The sequence below is a fragment of the Corvus cornix genome, chromosome 6 (genome assembly GCF_000738735.6).
Source record: "Corvus cornix cornix isolate S_Up_H32 chromosome 6, ASM73873v5, whole genome shotgun sequence".
Taxonomy (NCBI): Eukaryota; Metazoa; Chordata; class Aves; order Passeriformes; family Corvidae; genus Corvus; species Corvus cornix.
In genome coordinates, this window is record NC_046336.1 from 29,971,855 (window position 1) to 29,992,955 (window position 21,101).

The following is a 21,101-nucleotide window of genomic DNA, read 5'->3' on the forward strand; positions in this document are numbered from 1 at the left end:
ATGCTGCCTCCCCCACAGAGCCTAATACAATCTGTTTCAGGTCAAAGTCTGTTTATGTCAGCAATGTTCATACTACGCAACTAAAATGTTTTAGTGCATTTATCAACTGAAAATATTGCAAACATTTCATTTCCTTTGATACAGACACAAAAAACCCTCTGCCTTCATTGCAAATTCTTGTTCATATGAATCACTCTGAGTAATATTTGCTTTAACTTTCGTGTGGTTCTACAAACAGCCTTTATATGGCTGGACTTCAAAGCTGGTAGAAATAAAGGTTAGAAATGTGATAGGAGTAATCTATTATTAGGCATGAAACATTAAACCACTTTTAGTTATAAGCCTTAAAACCTGAATAATATAGATTTTAACTTGCTGCATATTTATTGTGTTTTCAGTTACTTAAGTCATTTAGCATGGAGGGACTGTTTGGAAGAGAAATATTTTCCATAGGAACACAGACCACAATTGGGTTTAATTTTTCCTAATATTTAATTTAGAAAAACTGCAGTATTGTAACAGACGTCTCATATGTCAAAGCTGAAATACTCTGCTTGGTGTTCCTTGCAGTGTAAAATTAATCTCTTACCAGCATGCTGACCTGAAAGGCAGGTTTTAGTGGAACTGGCATGGGGTGACGGGAGGGGTGTGGGAAGGGAAGATAAAATCTCCTTCAAATAGCAGGGAAGGGGAAAAAATTAACACAGAGGAATGTCACAGAGTCTGCCATCGACATCCAATGACATGAGCTGATCCAAAGGTGTGTATGTGAGGGGTTTCTTTGACCAGTGTGCCCCACACCATTCATGATGCATCCCTGTCACCCCACAGTGGTTTGTGGGGTGTCAGATCTGCAGGGGAATATTGCTGGGGAGGGATGTGCCCATGAGCTCTTGTCTTCGCCCCGTCCCTCCCCTTGATGAATTCATGTGCTCGTGGTCCAAGAGGAGCTGGACAGGGAGGTTGCCATGGCTTTGGGAGACTTCAGCCTGTGCAGCCAATGGAGGCTCAACAGTGTTGGTAACGTCTTGTTCTTGGTTAGGTTTGTGTACTAACACAGCAGCATAAAAATAAGCTGAAAACATGTAACAGTTCAAGCCAAACAGGTCAGCCAGAAATAAACCACCATTTGAAATCCAGAATTTTAAATCTTCATGAGCCTGGGAAAGAACAGACAGGCAATCCTGTTCCCACCACTACCAGTGGGAATTTTACCATTGACAACATGAGACACATTGGCTTTTTCTAAAAATCTGATTTTGTTTCCTTAGGTCCAGCTCTGCCAGCTTGCCATGGCTGCTGGCTGCCCTGCACAGGTGGGACGAGGGGATCTGCTTGCCCTTTCCTGGTAGGCTCAGCAACAGCACGGGGACATCAGCCACCTCTGGTTACATCGTCAGGGAGACCTCAGCAACGTGAAAAAGGAACCCATTGCATCATGAGGAGTGGGTGATATCCAGATTTACAGCATGTGATTGGGGCAGGTGGCATCTCTGAGCTGCCCTGCTCTCCCCTCGGTGTCACAGGGGTTTGAGGGATTTGGTGGCTTCCCTTGCAGCTGCCTGCAGGGCAGGCACAGGGGCAGAGCCCAGGTCCCACCTGCGCCAGCTCTGAATGAGGCAGGGGTCTTGGGACCTTTAGACCAACCGAGCAAAGTTGTGAAATGTGTGAAACTGGAGAAGCCAAGTGAGACCCCTCCGGCGTGGAGTGGGGAACAGCTCACTCAGCGTCAGGGAGTGGAAAACTCTCACTGTTTATATTTTGTCAGTGGAAGAAAGGGTCACACCCATCCATCTCATTAGTATGAAAAGGCATTGACAACACCATAGTCCCCACCTTTCCTTCTCTCATGCTTCTCCAGAGCACCTGGTCCTGTGCCAGAGGGTTTAATAGGTTACCCTGCAAAGCCTGGGACTGCGGTGCCATGCAAGGTTGCACATTCCCGGGAAGTGTATATGCACAGAGCTGTAACAGATGCAGACTAAGGAGCGATGGCCCTGGCTGGCAGGGCAAGAGGTGTTAATATTGCTGGGGAAGGTGAAAACATAATTGAAACCGTTTATTTTGGGGGGCATGCAGGACACAATGAGGCAATAGCTTCTGAGCAACAAATACCTGTAATTTGCCTATCCTGGTCTTACAGACTTTTAATTTGCTCTACAAATTTGGCTAGTCGGAGAATGCATAAACACCCAGAGCTGTATACGGCAACCTATTAAACATTAACTTACTGTCGACTTAAAAAAAACCCCACTCGTGATATTAAAAACATAAGGGGAAAGAGATGCCAAGCTAGTGAATGAAGCCAGCTGACTGCTGAGAAGAGGCTATGGGGTTTGCTCCATAGCTTTGCTGTTTTCAGTAATCTGACTCACCGAGATATTTTTAGACACAGTAACAACTTCCATTGTTAAGTAATTTTTCATTTGAATTTTTCTCAAATTATGCTGTCCTCTTGGCCTGCAAATCCCTTTCTTCAGCAAGGCAGTGTTGCTCTCCACACCCCAAGGAGGAAAGGGAACTGTGGAGGACTCTGATGATTTGGACCACATGGTGGAACAAGATAGATCTCAGCGTCAGGTTGGCAGGATATTTCCCTTTCTTCAAAGGTCTCCAAACCCAGCAAGATTTTCTTTGATACCTCTCCAAAGGGATTTATCAGCATTGGGGCATACATTTGTTTAGATTGTTCCTGTAGGGTGGGACTTTCAAAGGAGCAAAAGGATGCCAAGTGCCAAATTCTCACCAAGTTCTCCGTAAAGATTTCCTTAACTTCCTTTGAAAATGCTAGCTGTGCTCCCTATTGCTCTATGCATCCCTGCTGGAAAGGTGCCCAATGGTACCCTCACAATGTGGGCACAAGGGATACAGGAAAGATTGTGACATTTTAAAAGACAGGAGGAAGAACTGGCCTGAGAGAGAGGAAATGCATGAAAACGTGGAGGTTGGGGAGGAAACAAAGAGGGAAATGGAGACCAAATTCCCTAGACCCATCATTGTTTGGTATTTTTTTTATTCATCCTCTCTGCTTATTATTTCTCTCAGGTTTTCCCTGATGTGTTTTAGTTAAAACAAGAGATGAGCATGTATTGAGAGCATGGGCAGAACTCAGGCCCTGCAACCAACTTGTGCTTGTGCTCTGGGCTTGAGGCAGCTGGAACAGATGCAGGTGACCTGACGGCGCCAGGCGTTAGTCTGGTCCCCCCATGGGAAAAGCAGAGGCTGTGCCCTAGGACAGGGCCAGAGGGAAGTTAGAGGTTTGGCACCTGGTTGTCTTATGTACTTTTCATGAAGCAGGGGCTAAGTCCTCCCTGATGGTAATGCACTGCCTCAGAAGTAAGCGGGAGATCTACAGGGAGCTGCATAGAGACATTCAGGCCAGTAGCTCCTGAATAACAAATGCACTGATGCCCAGGCGAGGACTGCCAGAGCAATTTGTTCTCCTGCCCCGGGGAAAGGGCCTGATGGGGGCTGTTTGGAGAGGATGTGAGAGAAGGAATTTTTATTTTACAAGTAAGGAGATACAGAGGCTCTTTCTGATCTGTTATAGGTGTGTTAATGATTTGTGAGCTGCAGCAGGGCTTGTGGTCCTCTGGTTATTTTGCAGACTGAGAAGATCCTTCCAAGTTCTCTAATACCATATTTGTAGTCATGTACCTGGCTGGTTTTTTAAAATGATAAGTACCTAGAGATTGCTCAGAGCCACAACGCATCTTAAACCTAGTTTCTCCTTAGTGCTTGTTGGTTTCCAGATACAATTTAAGATGTTGATTTTGCCCCCAAACCCCCATGGCTTGGTGTTGCAAAGAAAAGTGGTTCTGTTAAAATTTGTCTTACGTGACAAGCTAAGTAAACCTCAGCACATCCCTTCTCATCCCATGTTGATCCAAGGATTAGATGTCAGCTCCCTAATTCAGTGAGGGCGGGCACAGACCTGCTGCAGTAGCTCTGCCCGGTGCTTCTGAGGAGAGTGAGGGCAGCAGGATACTGAGGCAGAGAGGGTGCAGGGGCCCTTGAGTCTTTGTCTTTTGCAGAGAGCTGAGGAGCAGAGGGAAGAGCCTGGAGAGACTCCCAGTTTGTCACTGGGGCACTGAACAGGGCCAGCAGCCACCCTGGGAAATCCTCAAATCGCAGCCAGGAATGGTTGTTGAAAGGAGCTTTATCAGGCACTCCTGACTGTAAGTTTTGGGAAATCAGAGTTTTACTTTGATTTATTTCAAACATTCAGCTACCAAGAATAAAATAATAACCTCTCATATGTGTTTTGGAGAGCTAATAAAACGTATTTACAGGTCTGCGAAGTCCTCTGCCATGTGCAATTAAATCAGCATTGCAAATCTATCCGAACATGGTGCTCTGGCATCAGCCTCCAGATGACATGTAACATGTTTGTGGTTTGATGGCCTCCACTCAAAAGGCTGGCTACACTATTTTTATATTTAGATTTATTTTTGGAGTTTATGGTTGAAAGATTTCAGCTCTGGGCAGCCTTTCCCATGGCTTTTAGCAGCAACACTTGCAGTTGTGTTTCACGTAATTAAACAGCCAACAATACTTAATGAAGAAATAAATAACATCAATAAAGTAGTAAATAATTATATGCAGGCAAACACCAAAGACATTATCCATCAGGCAACAGCTGTGAGCATTAGTTTTGATTAATCAATAATGTTGTACAATAGGAGCAGGAATGCTGGCCAGGCCTCTGGGGGAATCACCTACGCTTTTCTAAGCAGCAAGCATTGTGATTTTAAGCAGAACTTTCAGCAGAATCTTTAATTAAATGTAACAGCCAAGAGCTCTACCAGCAGCAATGCTGCACTTCTCAAAGCCCACCGAGCAGCTGGAGTTTAACCAAGACCCATTTAAGGAATTGTCTGTAGCTGGGAAGGTTTCTTGGTACGTCTGTGTTTGGGGATGCCAGTAGGGTACCACGTCCATCGGTGAAGGCACCGTTGGGCCAAGGGTGCTTGGGGGAGGTTTGGTGACCTCCCGGCAAGGGGCCAGCAGTGCCTGGCTTGTGCCACCTGGGAAAAATGAGCTGGAGCTTTTGGCTCTGCCTGCAGCAAGGTGGCAGCAGGGCACGCCTGCCCCGCCTGCAGCTGGAGCCCACGGGGCCTCATCCCGGTCTGGGCAGCTCTCGGAGCAAGTGCCTGTGCTGTATTTTGTTTCCAAATGTAAATACGGCTGAAATTTCCCACCCATGCTGCGGCTCCTCGGGTACCTGATGTGGGCAGGTTCATGACAAAATTGGCGAAGTCTAGTTCATCTTTATCCGTACCTCCTGGAAGAGGAGCCTTAATGAAGCTTCCAGGAGAAGTGGATCTCCTCCCAGGCATACCCCTCTTCCCGAGTGCTCCTGCCTCCAGCCCACTGAATTCCATGGCACCACTGTCTGCTCAGGCAGCATCCCTGGATTGTGCTGAGAGGTTCCACTGCAATCAGCCAGCCAGAGCATGGACTTCTTCCTTTCCTTTTTATTTTTCCCCTTCTTTAATATATGAAGAGCTTTAAAAGAAGGTAAACCATTGAGAAAGGCTGATCACGGCACCAGATCCCAACTTAGACAAAAGGCACAAGGCTTTATAGCCCTTACTCCCTTAAAAGAGAAAGAGGAGAAGGGGCAGGAAGGGTTTCTGGTGTGTCAGGGACAGGTTTCCAGAGCCTGCGCTCACATCTTGATGGTTTGTTCCTCATGAAACCAATTGCTGATGACTTCTTGGCATCTGAATAAGCAACAGCACCACGTTGCTTCCACTGTGAGTCCAATGCTGGGGATACCTCCCTACCAGCAGAGACAGGAGCATGAGAAGGGAGTGAAGAGAAGGCTGTAGCTTGGCTTGACATGAACAGAATAGATGTGCAGACCCACTCCTGAAGGGTTACTTTAATTCTCTGAGATGGCAGATGCACATAGGAATTTTGCAAGCATAAGGCACATGGGTTTGTTGAGCTAAAAATGGCAAATCTCCAGAGAGGGATGGACAGGGAAAGCCCTTGGCTCTTGTTTGAGAAATGGAGGTTTGCAGAAGGCAATGGGGGGAACATCCACATGGCTTAAAAACTCAAACAGTGCCCAAAGACCAGTCTTGAAGCCTTTTTTTCCAAGCCTTATCAGCAGGAAAACCAGGAACAGAATCTTGCATGATAATTGCTGATAGTGCAACAAACCCCAGAGGGTTTCCTTACCCGCTTCTCAACATGCAGGCACTAATAAACTCCTGTGTTAACATTAATATTCCTGATAGTCTCTGTGGGCTCCTTCTCCCAAACGTGAATCTCATTAACATCTGCAAACCCAAAGCCAATTGTGGGCGTTTAAAGGTGTATCCTGTAAATTGGGGGGCTGCTGCCTGCTCACAGCCCCTCAGAGCACCTGCCAGCCAGGTATGGTAGCACTGACTGCACTTCTGGGGTCTGGTATGGCAAATGGGTACTGCCAAATCTGCACAAATCTGGTTACATCCCAGATAATGCCAAGTGAAAAAGGCTCACATTTCTCCTTCAAAATCAGCAGATATGATTATGGTCTCCTCTCTCGCTGTGAAGGATATGTAGGGTGTTCCCAGGGGCATAGAGCACACATGTGCATTTCTCTGTGGATGCTAAGGCTGATGAGGACAAATTGCCTGTGTTTCTTGCAAAATAAAATCTCAGTTTTGTGTTGTTAAATAATTAACACAGTGTAGGTAGCCTATAAAACTTGTGGCTTTTCCTTTCCCTAGAAGACTGGGAAGCATATAAATAAGCCACAGGTAAAGGCAGGGTTTGGAGTTCTTTTTTTAGTGTTGTCACATTCTTTCACAGAGTACCCCTATTGCCTTCTTCAGGAACAGTATTTATGGCAGATACTAATTTGGTCAATGTGATAAATTAAGAAATTACACATAAAGAGTAAGTTTTTGGTACGGTATGGACCTCTCTCCAGAAAAGCAGCAACTTAATAACAGATAAGATGTTGAAATGACTTCAGAATAAAGACTTATTCTAGGTCCAGTTGTAAAGTACCTTAAATACTACTTTTTCCTAACTGGAATAAGTTTTCTGCAGACCTTTTCTTCCCAAGCAGACAATACTTGACATCTTATGCACTGCATCAGATAAGACAAGTGGATGATGTTCAGGTATTTCTCTGCAGTCCTGTTATTCCTGCTTTGTTTTATTGAGATGAAGCTCTGGATTCCTAAACCTGGGAAGTGCAGAACTCATCAGGCCTCCTCCTTTCTTGCTATGCTGAGCCTGTGGTTGCCACTGACTCTGCTCAGAATGGGTTTTCCCTTGGTTTGCTGTTTTCTGGTAATTTTGGTAGGGGTGGACGCACTGCTGCCAGGCGCAGTGCCCAGCAGCCAGCTCTGGCCTCCCTGTGGCTGTCACCAAGGATCACACTGTCCTCTGGTTTCACCAAAATTCAGGGCTTGGGAGTGAGCTCTTTTTGAGGACTGCAATTTTTAGATCCCTTTTTATTGCTAAGATAGGTAAAGCACCTCTCAAACTCATTATTCAAATGTGGCATATGTTTTGCTGTGACTTTTCAGTAGAACTCTTTCCAGTGATTTCCAAAATAAATGAGACTTTGCATAGTATTTTTTCCGTATTTAACATTGCCTTCCTGGCTTTGCAGCCAAGGCTTCCTTTTAAAGGCATGTGCATGAGATTATGCAATCATAGTATTCCGGATACCCAGAGCAATTAAAATAAATCAGGCTAGGTATAATGAAGATGAGCCAAAGCATCTGTTTCTCAAGAGGATTTAAAAAAACCCCACCAACACTATCATCCCCAGGGGCCTGAATCCATGGTGGTTAGACCTCAGAGATTCTTGTACTTCACAAATGTGTCCAACACTCACTTGGATAAGAAAAGGAGGAGCTGCAAAGGAGGAGAGGACTCTCTGGTATGGCAACTATCCCTGCTCCCTGCAAACAGCAGCTGGATAACCCCATGTGTTTGGCAAAGCTGGACTTGCAGATTAATTCAGTTTCCCTTCTAGTGTTTTAGTTTGATGTGTGTACCTGGATGGAGAGGAGGAGGAATGATTTCAGCATCCTCTCCAGCATTTACCATACACATCTTGTGTTTATAACCTGTAGTTATTGATGGTGGTGCCTCAGCAGGAGGTGCAGAAATGTCCATCCCCCCGATGCCAGTGAGAGGAATCACAGTGACCTTGGGACACAGGAGCAGTTGCTTATTGGGCCACTTGTCCTGCGAGACAAGAAGGAGCCTTCAGGCCATAGAGTTGAGGTAGCAGGAGCTATTCTGATTTGTTTTCCCCTCCACAGCCACTTGGCACCAGATGCCAAAAGCTGTTTTCAGGCAAAACCAGGAAGGGGGCAAAGTGTGGGACAGTCCCCAGCAGCTCATCTGCTGAGCTGCCTTGCCTAGGTAGGAATGGCTCAAAGACAGCTTAGCCAAAGGTTAAATGTTGCTAAACCATACCAGATGATTGACTCATCAGTTTTGTGACATTTGTAGCTCAGGTAAAGGATGAAGACATGGGAATAACTGCAGAAGACTGCCAGCGCTTACTGGGAACAAATCTGCATGCAAAGGGAAGAGCAAGTCATGGTGGTGGACACACCAGCCCTGCAGGTAGTCAGGGGACCTCAGGAATCCTTTCTCTGTGTCACTGCATCTCATCCTAGTGCTGGCAGGAAAGATCTCGACAACTGGGAGGTCAAATGTCCTTGCACAAACCAGACTGGGGAAAACAGAAAAACTCAATCCCAAAACAGGTGAGCAAGAGTTGTCATAAGCACTTAGGCATTAGGAAGGCAGTCAAAGTCAGTAAGGAGGTGGAGTCCCCTGCTTTCCTATGAGGGCAGGGCAAACAAGGCAAAATTTGAGTTTGGCTGGTGCATCCCCCTGCCTGGGAAGCCCACCTTGCCCTGACTTGCTCCCCAGCAGCACTGGCTGCTCCCTCTGAGACAACTGCTTACCACTATCTGGGGCCCACCAAATTTCTTAAAAAAAAGGAATTTTCTCAGAAAAAAAAAAGCCATGACAGCTCAGACCTGCTAAGTGGAAAGAGGTCAGCTTGTTTACTTAAACCGATTCAAATCCGGCACATTGAGAATAGCAACTTGCTTTGACCACTGACTTGGGTAAATATGGCCTGGCATTCTTACGGTGATATTTCTAGCCCCAGCTATCCCCATCATGCAGGGATATATATATATACACACATATTTATATTTTCACTAAAAACAGTTGAGGTAAATTATTTGACAGGAGTTGGATGTGAAATGGCTGGTGTGCGTTTCCTGCATGTCGTTCGGAAAGTGAAGCCCATCTAAAGTCCTACCAGGCAACATCCCCTTCCAAGCTTTATGATTATAAAAGACATAGTTTGGTCACATTTAGGAACACTTCCAGTGAAATTTTATTCAGGATTTGGTGAGAAGGCAGCTATTTTTAGCAGATAAATTTTTTCTGAAGCGATCCACACAGGAAAGGATAGCCAGGGATTGCTCACTGGACAGTATCAGCGTTTCAGCTTTGAAATGACAGTTCAGCCCTTGTGACATGAGATGAAATGATCTCCGTGGCCTCAGCTCCCTCTTCCTTCCGCAGCTGTCCACGCTACCACCACACGTAACAAGACATTATTTTACATAAGTAGAAGACTGTGCTCTGAGTCAGTATACAAGTCGTACCTGATTGAATATTGCCATTTCAGAGCCACCATCTAATCACATTTTTCAGGCCGTGTGAGCAAAATAATGTTGTTATAATTACACAGAGTGTTTGTGTGTATGCGCGCATGTGTATTATATATGTATAATGACATTAGGATGATAATATAGCTGTTTCTATTAGCTCTGTGGTATTAATAAGGTATGACAGAAAGTTATTTGATACCATTTGAAATCCCACTTGCATTTTCATATTGCTCTCAGATGTAATTCAGGGACTTGATTTTTATGAGTTATGGCTCTGATGTCACTCGTGTTTTTGCGCATAATAGGTCCCACCGGAGCAAAATTCATCAGACTCAATTAACAGCCTCTGAAAAGTGTATCTTGGTTAGCAACCGATCAGGCAGAAATGGCGTGGGCTCTGTTTTAGCTGACCCATCACCCTGTGCCACTACATGAAACCGGCTTTGCAGGCAGCAGTTAGCAGCCGCTGCAGCTCAGTTACTGTGAGAGTAAAGCAATTATTTTGGGGGCTGCTCAGCTGCTGGTTCTTCCCATCCCATGGCTGCACCCCTTGTTATGGGTCTCAGAATACTCTGCAACCATCTGGGCACCCTCCTATTTTCTGCAGGTGCAGGTGATCCGTCCCACCAGTCACTATTTTATTGGTGAATATCTTGCTACTCAGTGGTGATTATTTTCCTTAAGCAGCCTGATCTGGGAGCCCTGGGGCAGTGGGGTGCTCGTTCCAGGCGAGCTGCTAGCAGTGCTATGGGGGAATTAAAAACACAGTGCCAGGGCAACAAAAAGAAATGCAAGGTAAATAAAAATAACTCCAAATACACATATGAATGGAAGAATGGGGTTTGAAAGCTGATCTCACGTAGGGTTTTCTGCTTGGTTTGGTCACTTATTGGGGCTGGTGAATCTTTTGAAGGGAAGATAAATGCTCTGACTCCTGGTATTATTAATGCTTTGAGCTGGTGATTCGAACATGTGATCTAAAGGGCTCCCAAAGTAAGAGACTGATCCCAAAACCTGCTGAAGTGAAAATGGGGCCTCATGGCAATTTCACAGGGCTTTGCATCCCATCCTGTGTGCGGAGCAGGAGCAGGGGCTGGCATCACCCTCACAGCCCCGCTGTGACTCCATCTCCCACCCTGGGCACTCCGCATAAAACTCGTCTGTGTCTTAAAAGCCTGGAAGGGAAGAGCTCCGAGCAGAGAATCCGTGAGTGAACTGGAGCCCCCCAGCACTGCTGGCTGCCCCCCCGTGCAGGCACAGCCCCGTCACAGCGTGGGTCAGGCTGCGTTCCCTTCCAAGCACAAAGCCGGGCTTGAAGACTCCAACTGCTTCCTGTCTCCCAACATGCCTGACCACAACTATTTTTAATTGTAAGGCATGAAAATAAAGTTATTTAATAAATTAACACTTCAAATGCTTTTTGGTTCAACTTTGGCTGTTTATTAGGACCAGTCTTATTTTGGCTTCTATGCAGTCATTTCCAGCTACCACTCTGTTTGATCCCCATCTTATTTCCTTTGTAATCTACTGATCTTCTGTTGTTATCATTGCTGTGTTTTATGGTTTTGCACTACTTTATTGACTCAGTGTACTGTAGACTGCTTTTTTTTTCCCCCCCTTTTCACTGAAAATAGTCTTTTATGAGAAGCTTAAGCAAAAGCCTGGAATGTCCAAGGAAAGCACAGAAACATTACAACATTTTGCACATTTCTTTTGGCCAGAGAAAGTTACAAAATATTCATATGAAGAAACTTATTCAGTGCCTGGAGGACAAAATCCAACTTTTGATAATATGAGGAATTTCAATTTCTGCCATAAACAGGCTCTGTATTTTTTTTTATTTATTTATTATTTTGTAGTATAAAGAGTTTTCCAGGGGGAGGGGAAGGCTCTTACACAATTGATGTCAGAGCAGTGATGAGTATGCATACCCTCACTGCTGGGAATATGTACCCTTCTGCAGTGCCACAGCCTCTGTTGCTATCCCATTCCAAATGCTACCAACATTAGAAACTCAAACAGGATGCCGATGGTCCTACCGGCCAGCAGCACCGGATGAAGCAACACCAAGGGCTGGGGGCTGGAGCCAGGGGGATAGAAGGTGAACCCTCCTTTTGTTCACACTGGGCCCATTTTCCTGCCCCACAGACAGTGAGCTCCTCTACAACTGAAGGTTAGGTGGGGTCCTGCAGGAGCTCAGTGCATGGAATAGTGACTTGGGTCATCCTGCATAACCGCTGCCTCCCAGCGTGCTGCACGGATGGATAATCATCCCTCTGCTGAGAGGACCAAAGCATACCCTTGCCTGGTTATTCAGCCTCACCACCTTCTTCATAGTGGTTGTAACACCATGGTTTGGAGGGATGCTTGGAGGAAGACTGTGGCTGGTGGGAAGGATGGGGCTCTGCAACTATCAGAGCTGTGAGTGATGCTCCCCGAAGTGGGGAGGAGTTCAAGGCTGGCATGGGGGCCCCAGCTGCTGGGGTAGAAGCAGAGGGATTTGGGCATAAATGGAGATGGGAAGTTCTCTTTGATACTTGATTATATGTTGTGGGAAAGGAGCAGCCCTACCTGAGATAAAGAAAATGAATAAACAACTAAAAACCTGTTTGTGCCCAATATATTGTAACAATCGTTTGAGGACGTTTTTTCCTGTGTGAGAATAAAACTGATTAAACATGCCAAGGTCAGTGAAAACAAAGGTGAATTGCTGAAGAAATGCGTGTTATTCCAGCCAGGAGGTCACTGCGCGTGAAACGGAGCAGCACTCCCTGTTTTGCAGGGATGTGTGGAGGTGCGGGTCTCGCTTGCATCACCTCCCATACCTGCCCAGTCCCTGACAAACATCCTCCCCCCAGGGGACTGAGCTCCCAAGCACAAAGTGACAATACTTTAGTGGCCAAAAGTGCTGCTATTCGCAGCTGTCCTGAGGTGTTCTGCTGGGTTTGCCCATCCAAGCCGCGCTGTTGCTGGGTGGAAGCCCAAGCACTGGTACCCGCTGGCTTCCTGCCGTCCTCAACAAGTATCCCAGCCTGCCCCCAGTGCTCACAGCATGTACGAGTCGTGAGGCCGCAGACCGGACAGGCACTCGGAGCATCTCAAAAGGATATAAGTGGGGAAAGGTGAAACCTCTTACAAACTGTAAGGATTGGTAATTCCTCAAGAGGAACCAGCAGAAAAGCAGCCTGCCCCCGGAGAAGCACCAAGCATCCCAGCCAGGTGCGGGCGCCGAGGATGTCAAGGTGAATCCCTCACCCTCATGGCACCGGTGCGAACCTTGCCCAAATTCCCGTGCCTGCTCCGTTCCCGCTGCCCTGGGCCAAGGCAGTCCTCGCCTGCGCCTCACATAGGGGTGCCCGTCACCGAACATCACGGCTTGCAGCGGGGTTGGCCTCTCGTTCCCAGAGGGATTTGTGCACTGGCCGTCCCCCGCTGTCCCTCTGTCCGGCACCGCTGTCCTTCTGTCCCGCCCCGCCGCCCGCGCCACGGCCGGGGCAGCAGCCGCCCGCCAGGGGGCGCCCCGGCCGCGGCTCCGCCGCCCGCACTTGTTGCTGCCCCCCGCGGCGCGCGCTGTGTCGCGATGCACGCGGCGCTGACGTCACCGCTGGCGTCATTATTAACGATTTCATTCATTTATTTATTTATATGCTCGTTTGTTTATTTGCTTATTTAATTATTTATTTGTTTCCGTTTCACGGCGCCCCGCTGGGGCGGCTCCGAGCCTGTGCCCGCCCTTGCCCCCCTCCCCCTGGGATCAGAACCCGCGGAGGGGGCTTGGGAGGGGAATGAGCCACAAATTGGGAAGTGCCGCTACTGAGGAAAGCGGGGGGCCTGGAGGGGGAAAGACTTGGTACCCGCGGAGCCGCTTTGTAGTGCCCCCTCCCCTCCCCGCCCCGCGGAGCTGGGTTGGCTGCGCTGGCGCGCAGTGATGGAGCCCCCGGGGAAAAGTGCGAGAAGGACAGAGCTCCCCCAGAATGACCCGCCCGTCCCTGTCCGGGGCTGGGCGGATGTGGGCTCCGCGGGCGCGGGGGGCCGCGCAGCCCGCCGGCCGCAGCGGCATCTACCTGCGGGACTGCAGCTCCCGGGGCCCCGATGGGAACTTTCCGTGCCCGGCACTGCGGGCGGCCCTTGCGCCGGTGCGGAGCCAAGTGCGGAGCCGGCGGTGCCCGCCCCTGTCGCCGGCCGGGGCTCTCCGCGGCTGAGGCTCCCGGCGGCGCCCCGAGCTTCCCGCGTCAGGATCGCGGAGGCTGCGCGGGATGCGCAAAGCCGGCGGCTCTCCCCGACGTGCGGCGCCGCCGCAGGGGGCGGGCGGGGCGCAGGTAAGGGGCCGCCCCCCTCCGCGGGGCGCGCAGCCACCTGCCCGCCGCCCCGCGCCCCTCCGCGCCCGCGGAGCCATTGCCCCGGGCCCCGCAGCGGCAGCACCGGCACGTCCCGCTGCGCGCCCATGTCCGCGGGCGCGGAGGGAGCGCGCCCATCGCCGCTGCCGCGCTCCCCCTCCCCCGGCTGCGCTGTCTGTTCCGGCCGAGCCGCGTCCCTCCGCGCAGCGCCATGAATATTGATATGTTTATATAATCGATAACCCACTTTCCATCCTTTCCCGGGGAACAGCGATAAATAAATTAGGGACGCGCCGCCCGCCCTCCGCGGGCCGCCGGGGGGGCGGCGGGGGGTGCAGCCCCTGGCGTGGGCTCCGCGGCTGCCGGCGGTGGGAGCGGGAGCGGGCGGTGGGAGCGGGCGGTGGGAGCGGGCGGCCCCGCCGGGCGCGCGCGGACGAGCAGCGCCCCTCGCGCCGCAGGAAATGGTCTTTATATTAGACATATACGGGCAGGTCCTGTCAGATCCGCAGCGCGCCCGCCCGCCCTTTCGGCCCCCCAAAAATCGCCGAGCGCGGGCAGGGGCCCCGCCGCCGCTCCGCCGCCTCCGCGCCGCCCCTCCGGGGCCCGCCGCCGCCCCGCGGCATTTTTGCCGGGCCGGAGCGGGCGTCGGGGGCCCAGCCGGCGTCGGGTGGCGCCGGCGGCGGGACGCGGCGGGGCGTCGGCGGGGCGGCGGAGCGGGGGGCGGGCGGCGGGGGGGGGCGTCGCCGCGCGCGGCGGGGCGGGAGGCGGCGGCGGCGGCGGGGCGGCGCGGGGGCGGCGGCGACGGGGGGCGGCGGGCGGCGGGGCCGGCTTTGCCCTGCCAGGACCTGCCGGGCTCCATTCACGCCAACAAGTTTGGGAGAATGTTGAGTTCAATCGCGCCGGAGCCGCGATGGAGCGCAGCGCACTGCAGGTACCGCGCCGCCCCGCGCCCCCGCCCCGCCCCGCGCCCCCCGCCGCCGCGGAGCCCCCTCCCTCCCTCCCGCGCTCCCCTCCCGCCGCCCTCCTCCTCCTCCTCCTGCCCCTGCGCGGCGCGGCGCGGCGCGGCGCGGAGCCGGCGCTGATGCCGCTGCCGTGTTGTTGTTCCCCGCAGTGGGTCGGCGCCCCGTGCGGCTCGCACGGCCCCTACGTCTTCTACAGGGCGTTCCGCTTCCAGCGCCGCGGCGGTGGCCGGGCGCGGGTCCTCTCCCTCGGCGACTTCTTCTTCGTGCGGTGCCGCGCGGAGGAGCCCGCCTGCATCGCGGAGCTGCAGCTGCTCTGGGAGGAGCGCACCAGCCGGCAACTTCTCTCCAGCGCCAAACTTTATTTTCTCCCCGAGGACACCCCCCAGGGCAGGACCAGTGACCATGGCGAGGTGGTAAACGCGGCGCCGGCCCCCCCTTCCCCCGCGCCCGTCCCCACCTGCATGCCCGGGCTCGGCTCCCCCCTCTCCTGGCTCCCCCCACCTCGTCCCCCTCCCTGCGGTGCGTGGCGGGGCAGCGCGGAGGGGCCGCGCCGTCGGGGCGCACCGGTGCGCGCTGCCCGGGAACTTGTGCGGGCGAGGGGAAGGAGGGAGGGGGTCGGGGTGCGGGGCGCCCCCGGCCCGGCGGGCAGCGGAGTGCGTACGGGGCTCGCCCAGTCCTTCTCCGGCTTCATTAACAAAAAAAAAAAAAACCACCAAACCAAAAAAAAAACCCAACAACAACAAAAAAAAAAACCCACCAAAAATTAAAACACACGGAAAAGCGGGGAAAAAACACGTTGGGGGGATTTCGATATTGTCCGGGGCTTTTTTTAAGTATTCGATATGTTTAAGAGGGCGGAAATTACGAAATGGAGGCAGAGGGAGATCAAACGCTCTCGAGCTGGCAGGGACGTGTTGAATAAAGTGATAAATGACAGGTACGGGAATAATACATTCAAATAACTTGCAGATATGCCTGGGCGTATTTCGGAGCCGCCGCGCTCCCGGCGCAAATGCGCTGCGCGCCGGCACCCTCCGCCGGCGGCCGCGCAGCCCCGCGCAGCCCGGGATGGGGCCGCGCAGTCCCGCACCGCCCCAGCCCCGAGCCCTCCCGCTATCTGCCTTTCAAATTCACTGCTTCAGTCCGTGTTCTGGGGCGGGGGACGGGTGAGGTCCCCAGGCAGAGCTGCAGGGATGGAGAGGGTCCCCGAGAGGGGCTGGAGATCTGGCGGGAGGGGGGACGAGATGTTTTGGGGGAACTTGTGTTGGAGATGCCGGGGGGGCTGTTTGCGGAGGCACGCGTGGCTGTAGGTGCGGACGTAGCCGTGTGCTCGCACACACGCGTACACAGCCGAAACGCGTTTCAGAGCCACCTTCGCTCGCTGCCACCTCTTCACTTTAATTTTCTGTGCGTGCCGCTGAGATAAGGGAGCCTTTTCCTAAGAATCAGGGAGATGACAGTGAGCAATGGATGCTCTGAAATTGCCCGTGGTGACTATTTAAAACTGTGCCTCTGCGTGTCTCGAGTGTGTGTAAAATGAAAGATATTTGGAAGGGAGGGGGGTGGGGAAAGGGACACAAATCATTTTAATACGCCTTAATGATCAGCTCATGTTACTGTGGTGGGAACATCAGAGAAAATTAATCCTACCATTGCGAGTAAAACACTGCTCTGGTACGAGAGTTTTCAGCTGCGTGTACCTTCCTAATAATACGCACAATTTTATTTATTTTTACGTGCAAACACCGCTAGTAATTAGCCGTGTGATTATACTTGTGTATTTCATTCGGGCTTTAACTGATGTCATTCTGCATTATTCAACCATATGAAAACAATTTTCAATTAAGATAATGGCACGCCTTGAAATTATGCAAATGCCGGCCGTATTGTGTAGAATAATTATGACAAATGTAAAGCAGGTAAAAAGTTTCCTAATGCAGTTGTGTTTTACACCCCGGTGATGTCATTTCCCCTCTGGCCTAAGTTAGTCATTCATTAGCAGAGTAGCAGCAGCAGCAGCAACAGCAACAGCTCTGAGTGATACTTCTCTGGCAGGGAGCCTACAGAAACCGGCACTGAGAGCCAGGGCCTAGAGAGGGCAACATAACACTCCCATTAAGAAATGTACTTTGTTTTCACTTACTCCATTAACTTGTTTATAGACATAGGAATGATTTTTTTATGATCGATTTTTAATAGTTTGGAACAATCCGAATGGTGCTTGGGGATGTGCAGGCAGCAGAGAGACAAAAGGCTGGGTGCTGGCTGGGTGGGGGTAACCGCTCTCACTGGGGCGCAGGGGCGGCTGTTTACCCTAAGCACCCCGAGATCCCGGTCCCTTTGGTGAATCACATCCATATCGGTTCCCAAAGGGGCAGCAGGGCCGCCTCTGGGGTCACGGGGCTTCCTAACTCTGGACTGGGCTCCTTCTGCGGGAGGAGAGGTGGCTCTCGAGTCAGATGCACCTTATAGCTGTCAGGGCGGACCTTATTCACAGTGTGGGACTGGTGATGGGGTGAAACACCTTGTCTTGTGTTCGGGGAGTGGGAATGGAGTGAGCCAGTGCTTAAGCATGTATTGCAAATCTGTGGTGTCTGGGGCAAAGGGGGACAGGACTCTTGCTGTCACAGAAATTGGTGGTGAGGGGAGTGAGTGGCTGAATTGCAGGCTTGCAATTGAGCCCACCGGAGATTTAGGCACAGTCTCCAGCAGCTACCTGCGCTAGCGGCGTGATTAATAGAAGCAGCTGGCTGCCTGTTTTCCGTCATGGCAGCACTGACACTGTGACAATATTCAGCTAGTGGCTGTGAGGAGGGAGGAGAAGCAAGGAGGGATGTAATGCTTCTGTTACTCAGAAATTTCTGATGGCGTATTTTAGCTGATTGCCAAATGTTTGAGCTAATCAGCAATAAGTGTAAATATAAGTCTTTTTATAGCTAGCTGAATTCATCATCCAGATTTAAATATAACTCCGATTGCTGCTAAAACCGGATGTTTCTGTGCACTGCCCAGACCCAGGGAAGGTTCAAGCCCAGGTGTGCTTCCGCTGCAGTACCCTTCCCTCCACCTAAGGCTCAGCATCCCTATCGCCACAGTGGAGAAAAACTCCCTTTCAGTGCCAGGAGCTGGCCAGAGGTTGTTTCCCAGGGAGTCTCAGTGGATGGTGAACATGGGATGGGGCTGCTCACATGCAGCAGGTATGGTTACTCCTGGCCCTGGTGCTCATTGCATCCCAAAGGAGACACACATGGAGAGGCTGGGACCACCTCTGGCATCACACTCAGACCACGAGTCTTGCTGCGCAGGAGCAGTGAAGACATTTTTGTAAGAGCAACAGTACTTGTGGGGCCACTGCTAGGTGAACTAGAAGAGTTTTGTGCTACTTCACTGAAAACTTCGTTGCTGCTTTTAAAGCACAGTGGCCTGGGCACGCTGCTTCCCACCTCGCCATCAAGCCCAGACACTGCAGCAGGTGCAACACTGGCCAGAGAGCAAGAGCAGCCTTCTCTCTCTTCCCTCCAGCAGGGAAAAACTGATTCTCCTTCATCCCTGCAGGGCCACTGCCAAAACGGAGTCCTTTGCTGGAGGAAGTCACCACTTTGCCTTGATTTTCTCATTCACTCTGGTCCAGCGCAGTCCCCTGTGTCACCTTGCGCATGGGAAGATGTCCTTGATGGCTGGTGCGTCACACAGGGGTCAGAGCAGGATGCTTGGGGACCTGCGGAGATCCAGAGGGAGCGGCTTTAAGGGCACCCCATTGTATTTGAAACAGTTTCATGTGGAAAGCAGCCCCCCAGCTTTGCTGGCACCCAAGTGTGAGAAGCTGTGTGCCGTCAGAAAGCGGCTACCCAGTCCCCTTGTGAAGCACCCTGCTCCTGTGGCATTCAGGGAGCACAAGGTGGGCTCACCCTCCAGCCCACAGGGTCTTGGCCAAACCCTCCTCCAGCTCATTTACTGCTCTCTGCTCCAAGAGGTGGTGTGGGGTTGTGGAATGACTGACCTTTGCAGAAGCAGTTGTAGAGTAAAATGCTTGTTAGTGCCTTGTGTTTTCATGTTTTTAAAGGTGTTGGCATGAATTAGACTAGGCTTAAAAATATATTTCAAAGTTGGTACTCATTAAATCCAGGAATGGTATTTGATGTGATGCATACAATTCCTAAAAAACCCTGAACAAGCAACTAATTCATTTTGCGTGGTATGACATTCCCTGCATTGCCCTGCATCGTGGTGAGTGCTGCTTCCATTGAGGCCAGACTGTCAGTGGGGATCTGCCTTTGGTTCATTCATCAGCAGCAAAGTTTACTACGAACTCATGTTGATTTCATCTCTTCTCCCAAACTGGGGGATCTGATGCAATGCTTTTCACTTTGCAAATAATCCTTACTCATGCAAGTAATTTACATGAGTAAGCGTTGCTCATACAGAGGAGAGGAGAGAGCTAGTTTCCTGTAATTATTTCCCTAGAAGTATTTTGCATCTTCAGACTAATTGGGGGAAAGGAAAAAAAAGAAGTCACTCCATAAATGTGTGTCATTTATAATTGCAGAAGAGATTCTTCCAGAAAGTTAAAGGAGGCAGCGTGTTCGTTCTCTCTTCATTTTGGGATAGGTGCTGACAGCATCCATTGAAAGCCTGGTTCATTTTATAGGGGCTCTCCACATGTGGGGGTCCTTACCCCAGTGCAGAAAGGTAGCATAGGCTGGCCTGGGCATGGTGTATACCAACAGTGCTTTATTGCCACCCCCCTAGAAAAATGTGCTACTCTCTTTGCACAGTAATTGATGTATTTTTTTTTTTTACGGACGTAGGAATCTGTACACTCTTATTTGAAATGAGAACAGCCCCGTTTTAGTCTCTACGGTGTGTGCCTTATGCTCATATCTGTCAACACTGGTAATGGCAACACGTTTCAAACATGCAGATTATGATTATTAAAGGGTGCTTTAAAAATCATGCTAATAGCATCAATCTCCAATGTACACTTGCTCAAATTAATTCAGCTTTGGAAATCAGGCACACTGTAATAGCAGTGTTAGGGAAATGGCATTTGTCATAAAATATCGTGGGTTTGGTAATTGCATATCCACTCTGTATATTTTTATCTCTCTTGCCACCAGTAGCACATGCTGGCAAAGGAAGGAGAGGGCAATGATGTTACTCAGACAAGCCACATGTTGCTAGCCATTAGCCTGCAATCCTGCAATCTGGAATATCTGGTCATTTAAGGCAGGTTCCTTTTAAAAAAAAAAAAAACCAACAACTTTTTATTTTATTTCCTTTCCTCTTTCCCTCCCCTTCCCTGTGCATTCAGACTGTAGAATACACCCACTGCTTTCCAGAGTTGCTGTTCCCAGTCTGATCAGTGGCACTAAACATTAAACTCTTGTCTTTGGAGAATAATAGGCCTCACATGGTACACCCTCAAGCATGTTGAGATACTGTGCAGGCTGGAAAATAAAAATGTTCTAATTGTGTCTTTTAAATAAGCATAGGAGTGAATTAATTAGACTATATTTTGTCTTTAGTTGCTTAGTTACACAATAGTATTCCTAAGCGCAAGTAAGATAAATTGGCTCTTTTTGTGCTGCTTGTCCCTTAATCATAATTACTGTATTGCTCAGGAGAGTAACACATACATAGATTTTGCATTTTTAATAATATTCAAACAATATGCGAATGATATAGAAAGTATGTTCTGATTCAAGCTCTCGTATGCTTTTATTCGGGAAGAAGTTCTACTGCTATGGGAGCAATATTTGCATTAGTTGCTCAGAGATGTAGTTCTGGGAAATACATAATTGAAATATTCTTGCAATGCTTGTTCTGGCCCTTTCATTCGCATTCAAAATAACAATGCCTTAAGTCTCTGAACAGTCATCCACTCTTGATTTAAGAGCTTTTTTTCTTTGTGTGCATGTGTGTGTTTGTGCGTGTGCAGTGTGGGTTCACACCCAGCATTAACCCTGCACAGCCTAGACGCTCGCGTGATTCATAGTGTCGGATCAAGTTGAGCTTTTTATTTGTAGCTAAAATGCAGTCAGAAGGTCAGATGAACATCGGCATTTTATGGCATTAATCCAATGACCTTAATGCTTGGCAGGCGTCCATGTTTCTATGCAAAGGTGCCAGGGTTATAGATA

General features: G+C 50.0%; 2 protein-coding genes across 5 annotated transcripts in view; both read left to right on the forward strand.

The window, feature by feature from the left end:
- The window catches only part of CABCOCO1 (ciliary associated calcium binding coiled-coil 1), a 263,455-nt gene extending 251,974 nt beyond the window's left edge, over nt 1-11,481 (forward strand). The window contains exon 9 of the transcript XR_005602171.1: nt 1,272-11,481. The gene's annotated coding sequence lies outside the window, so the exon portion shown is untranslated. The remainder of the gene's footprint in view (nt 1-1,271) is intronic.
- Nucleotides 11,482-14,811: 3,330 nt separating this feature from the next.
- Nucleotides 14,812-21,101, forward strand: part of ARID5B (AT-rich interaction domain 5B) — a 117,747-nt gene continuing 111,457 nt past the window's right edge. For 2 of the 4 annotated variants that reach the window (XM_039553624.1, XM_039553627.1), the window contains exon 1: nt 15,037-15,371. In XM_039553624.1, coding sequence (XP_039409558.1) covers nt 15,081-15,371 — 291 coding nt within the window. In that variant the 5' untranslated portion in view covers nt 15,037-15,080. Of the gene's footprint in view, nt 14,931-15,036; nt 15,372-21,101 lie in introns of those variants that run through there. The other 2 variants (XM_039553625.1, XM_039553628.1) reach the window with 2 other exon arrangements.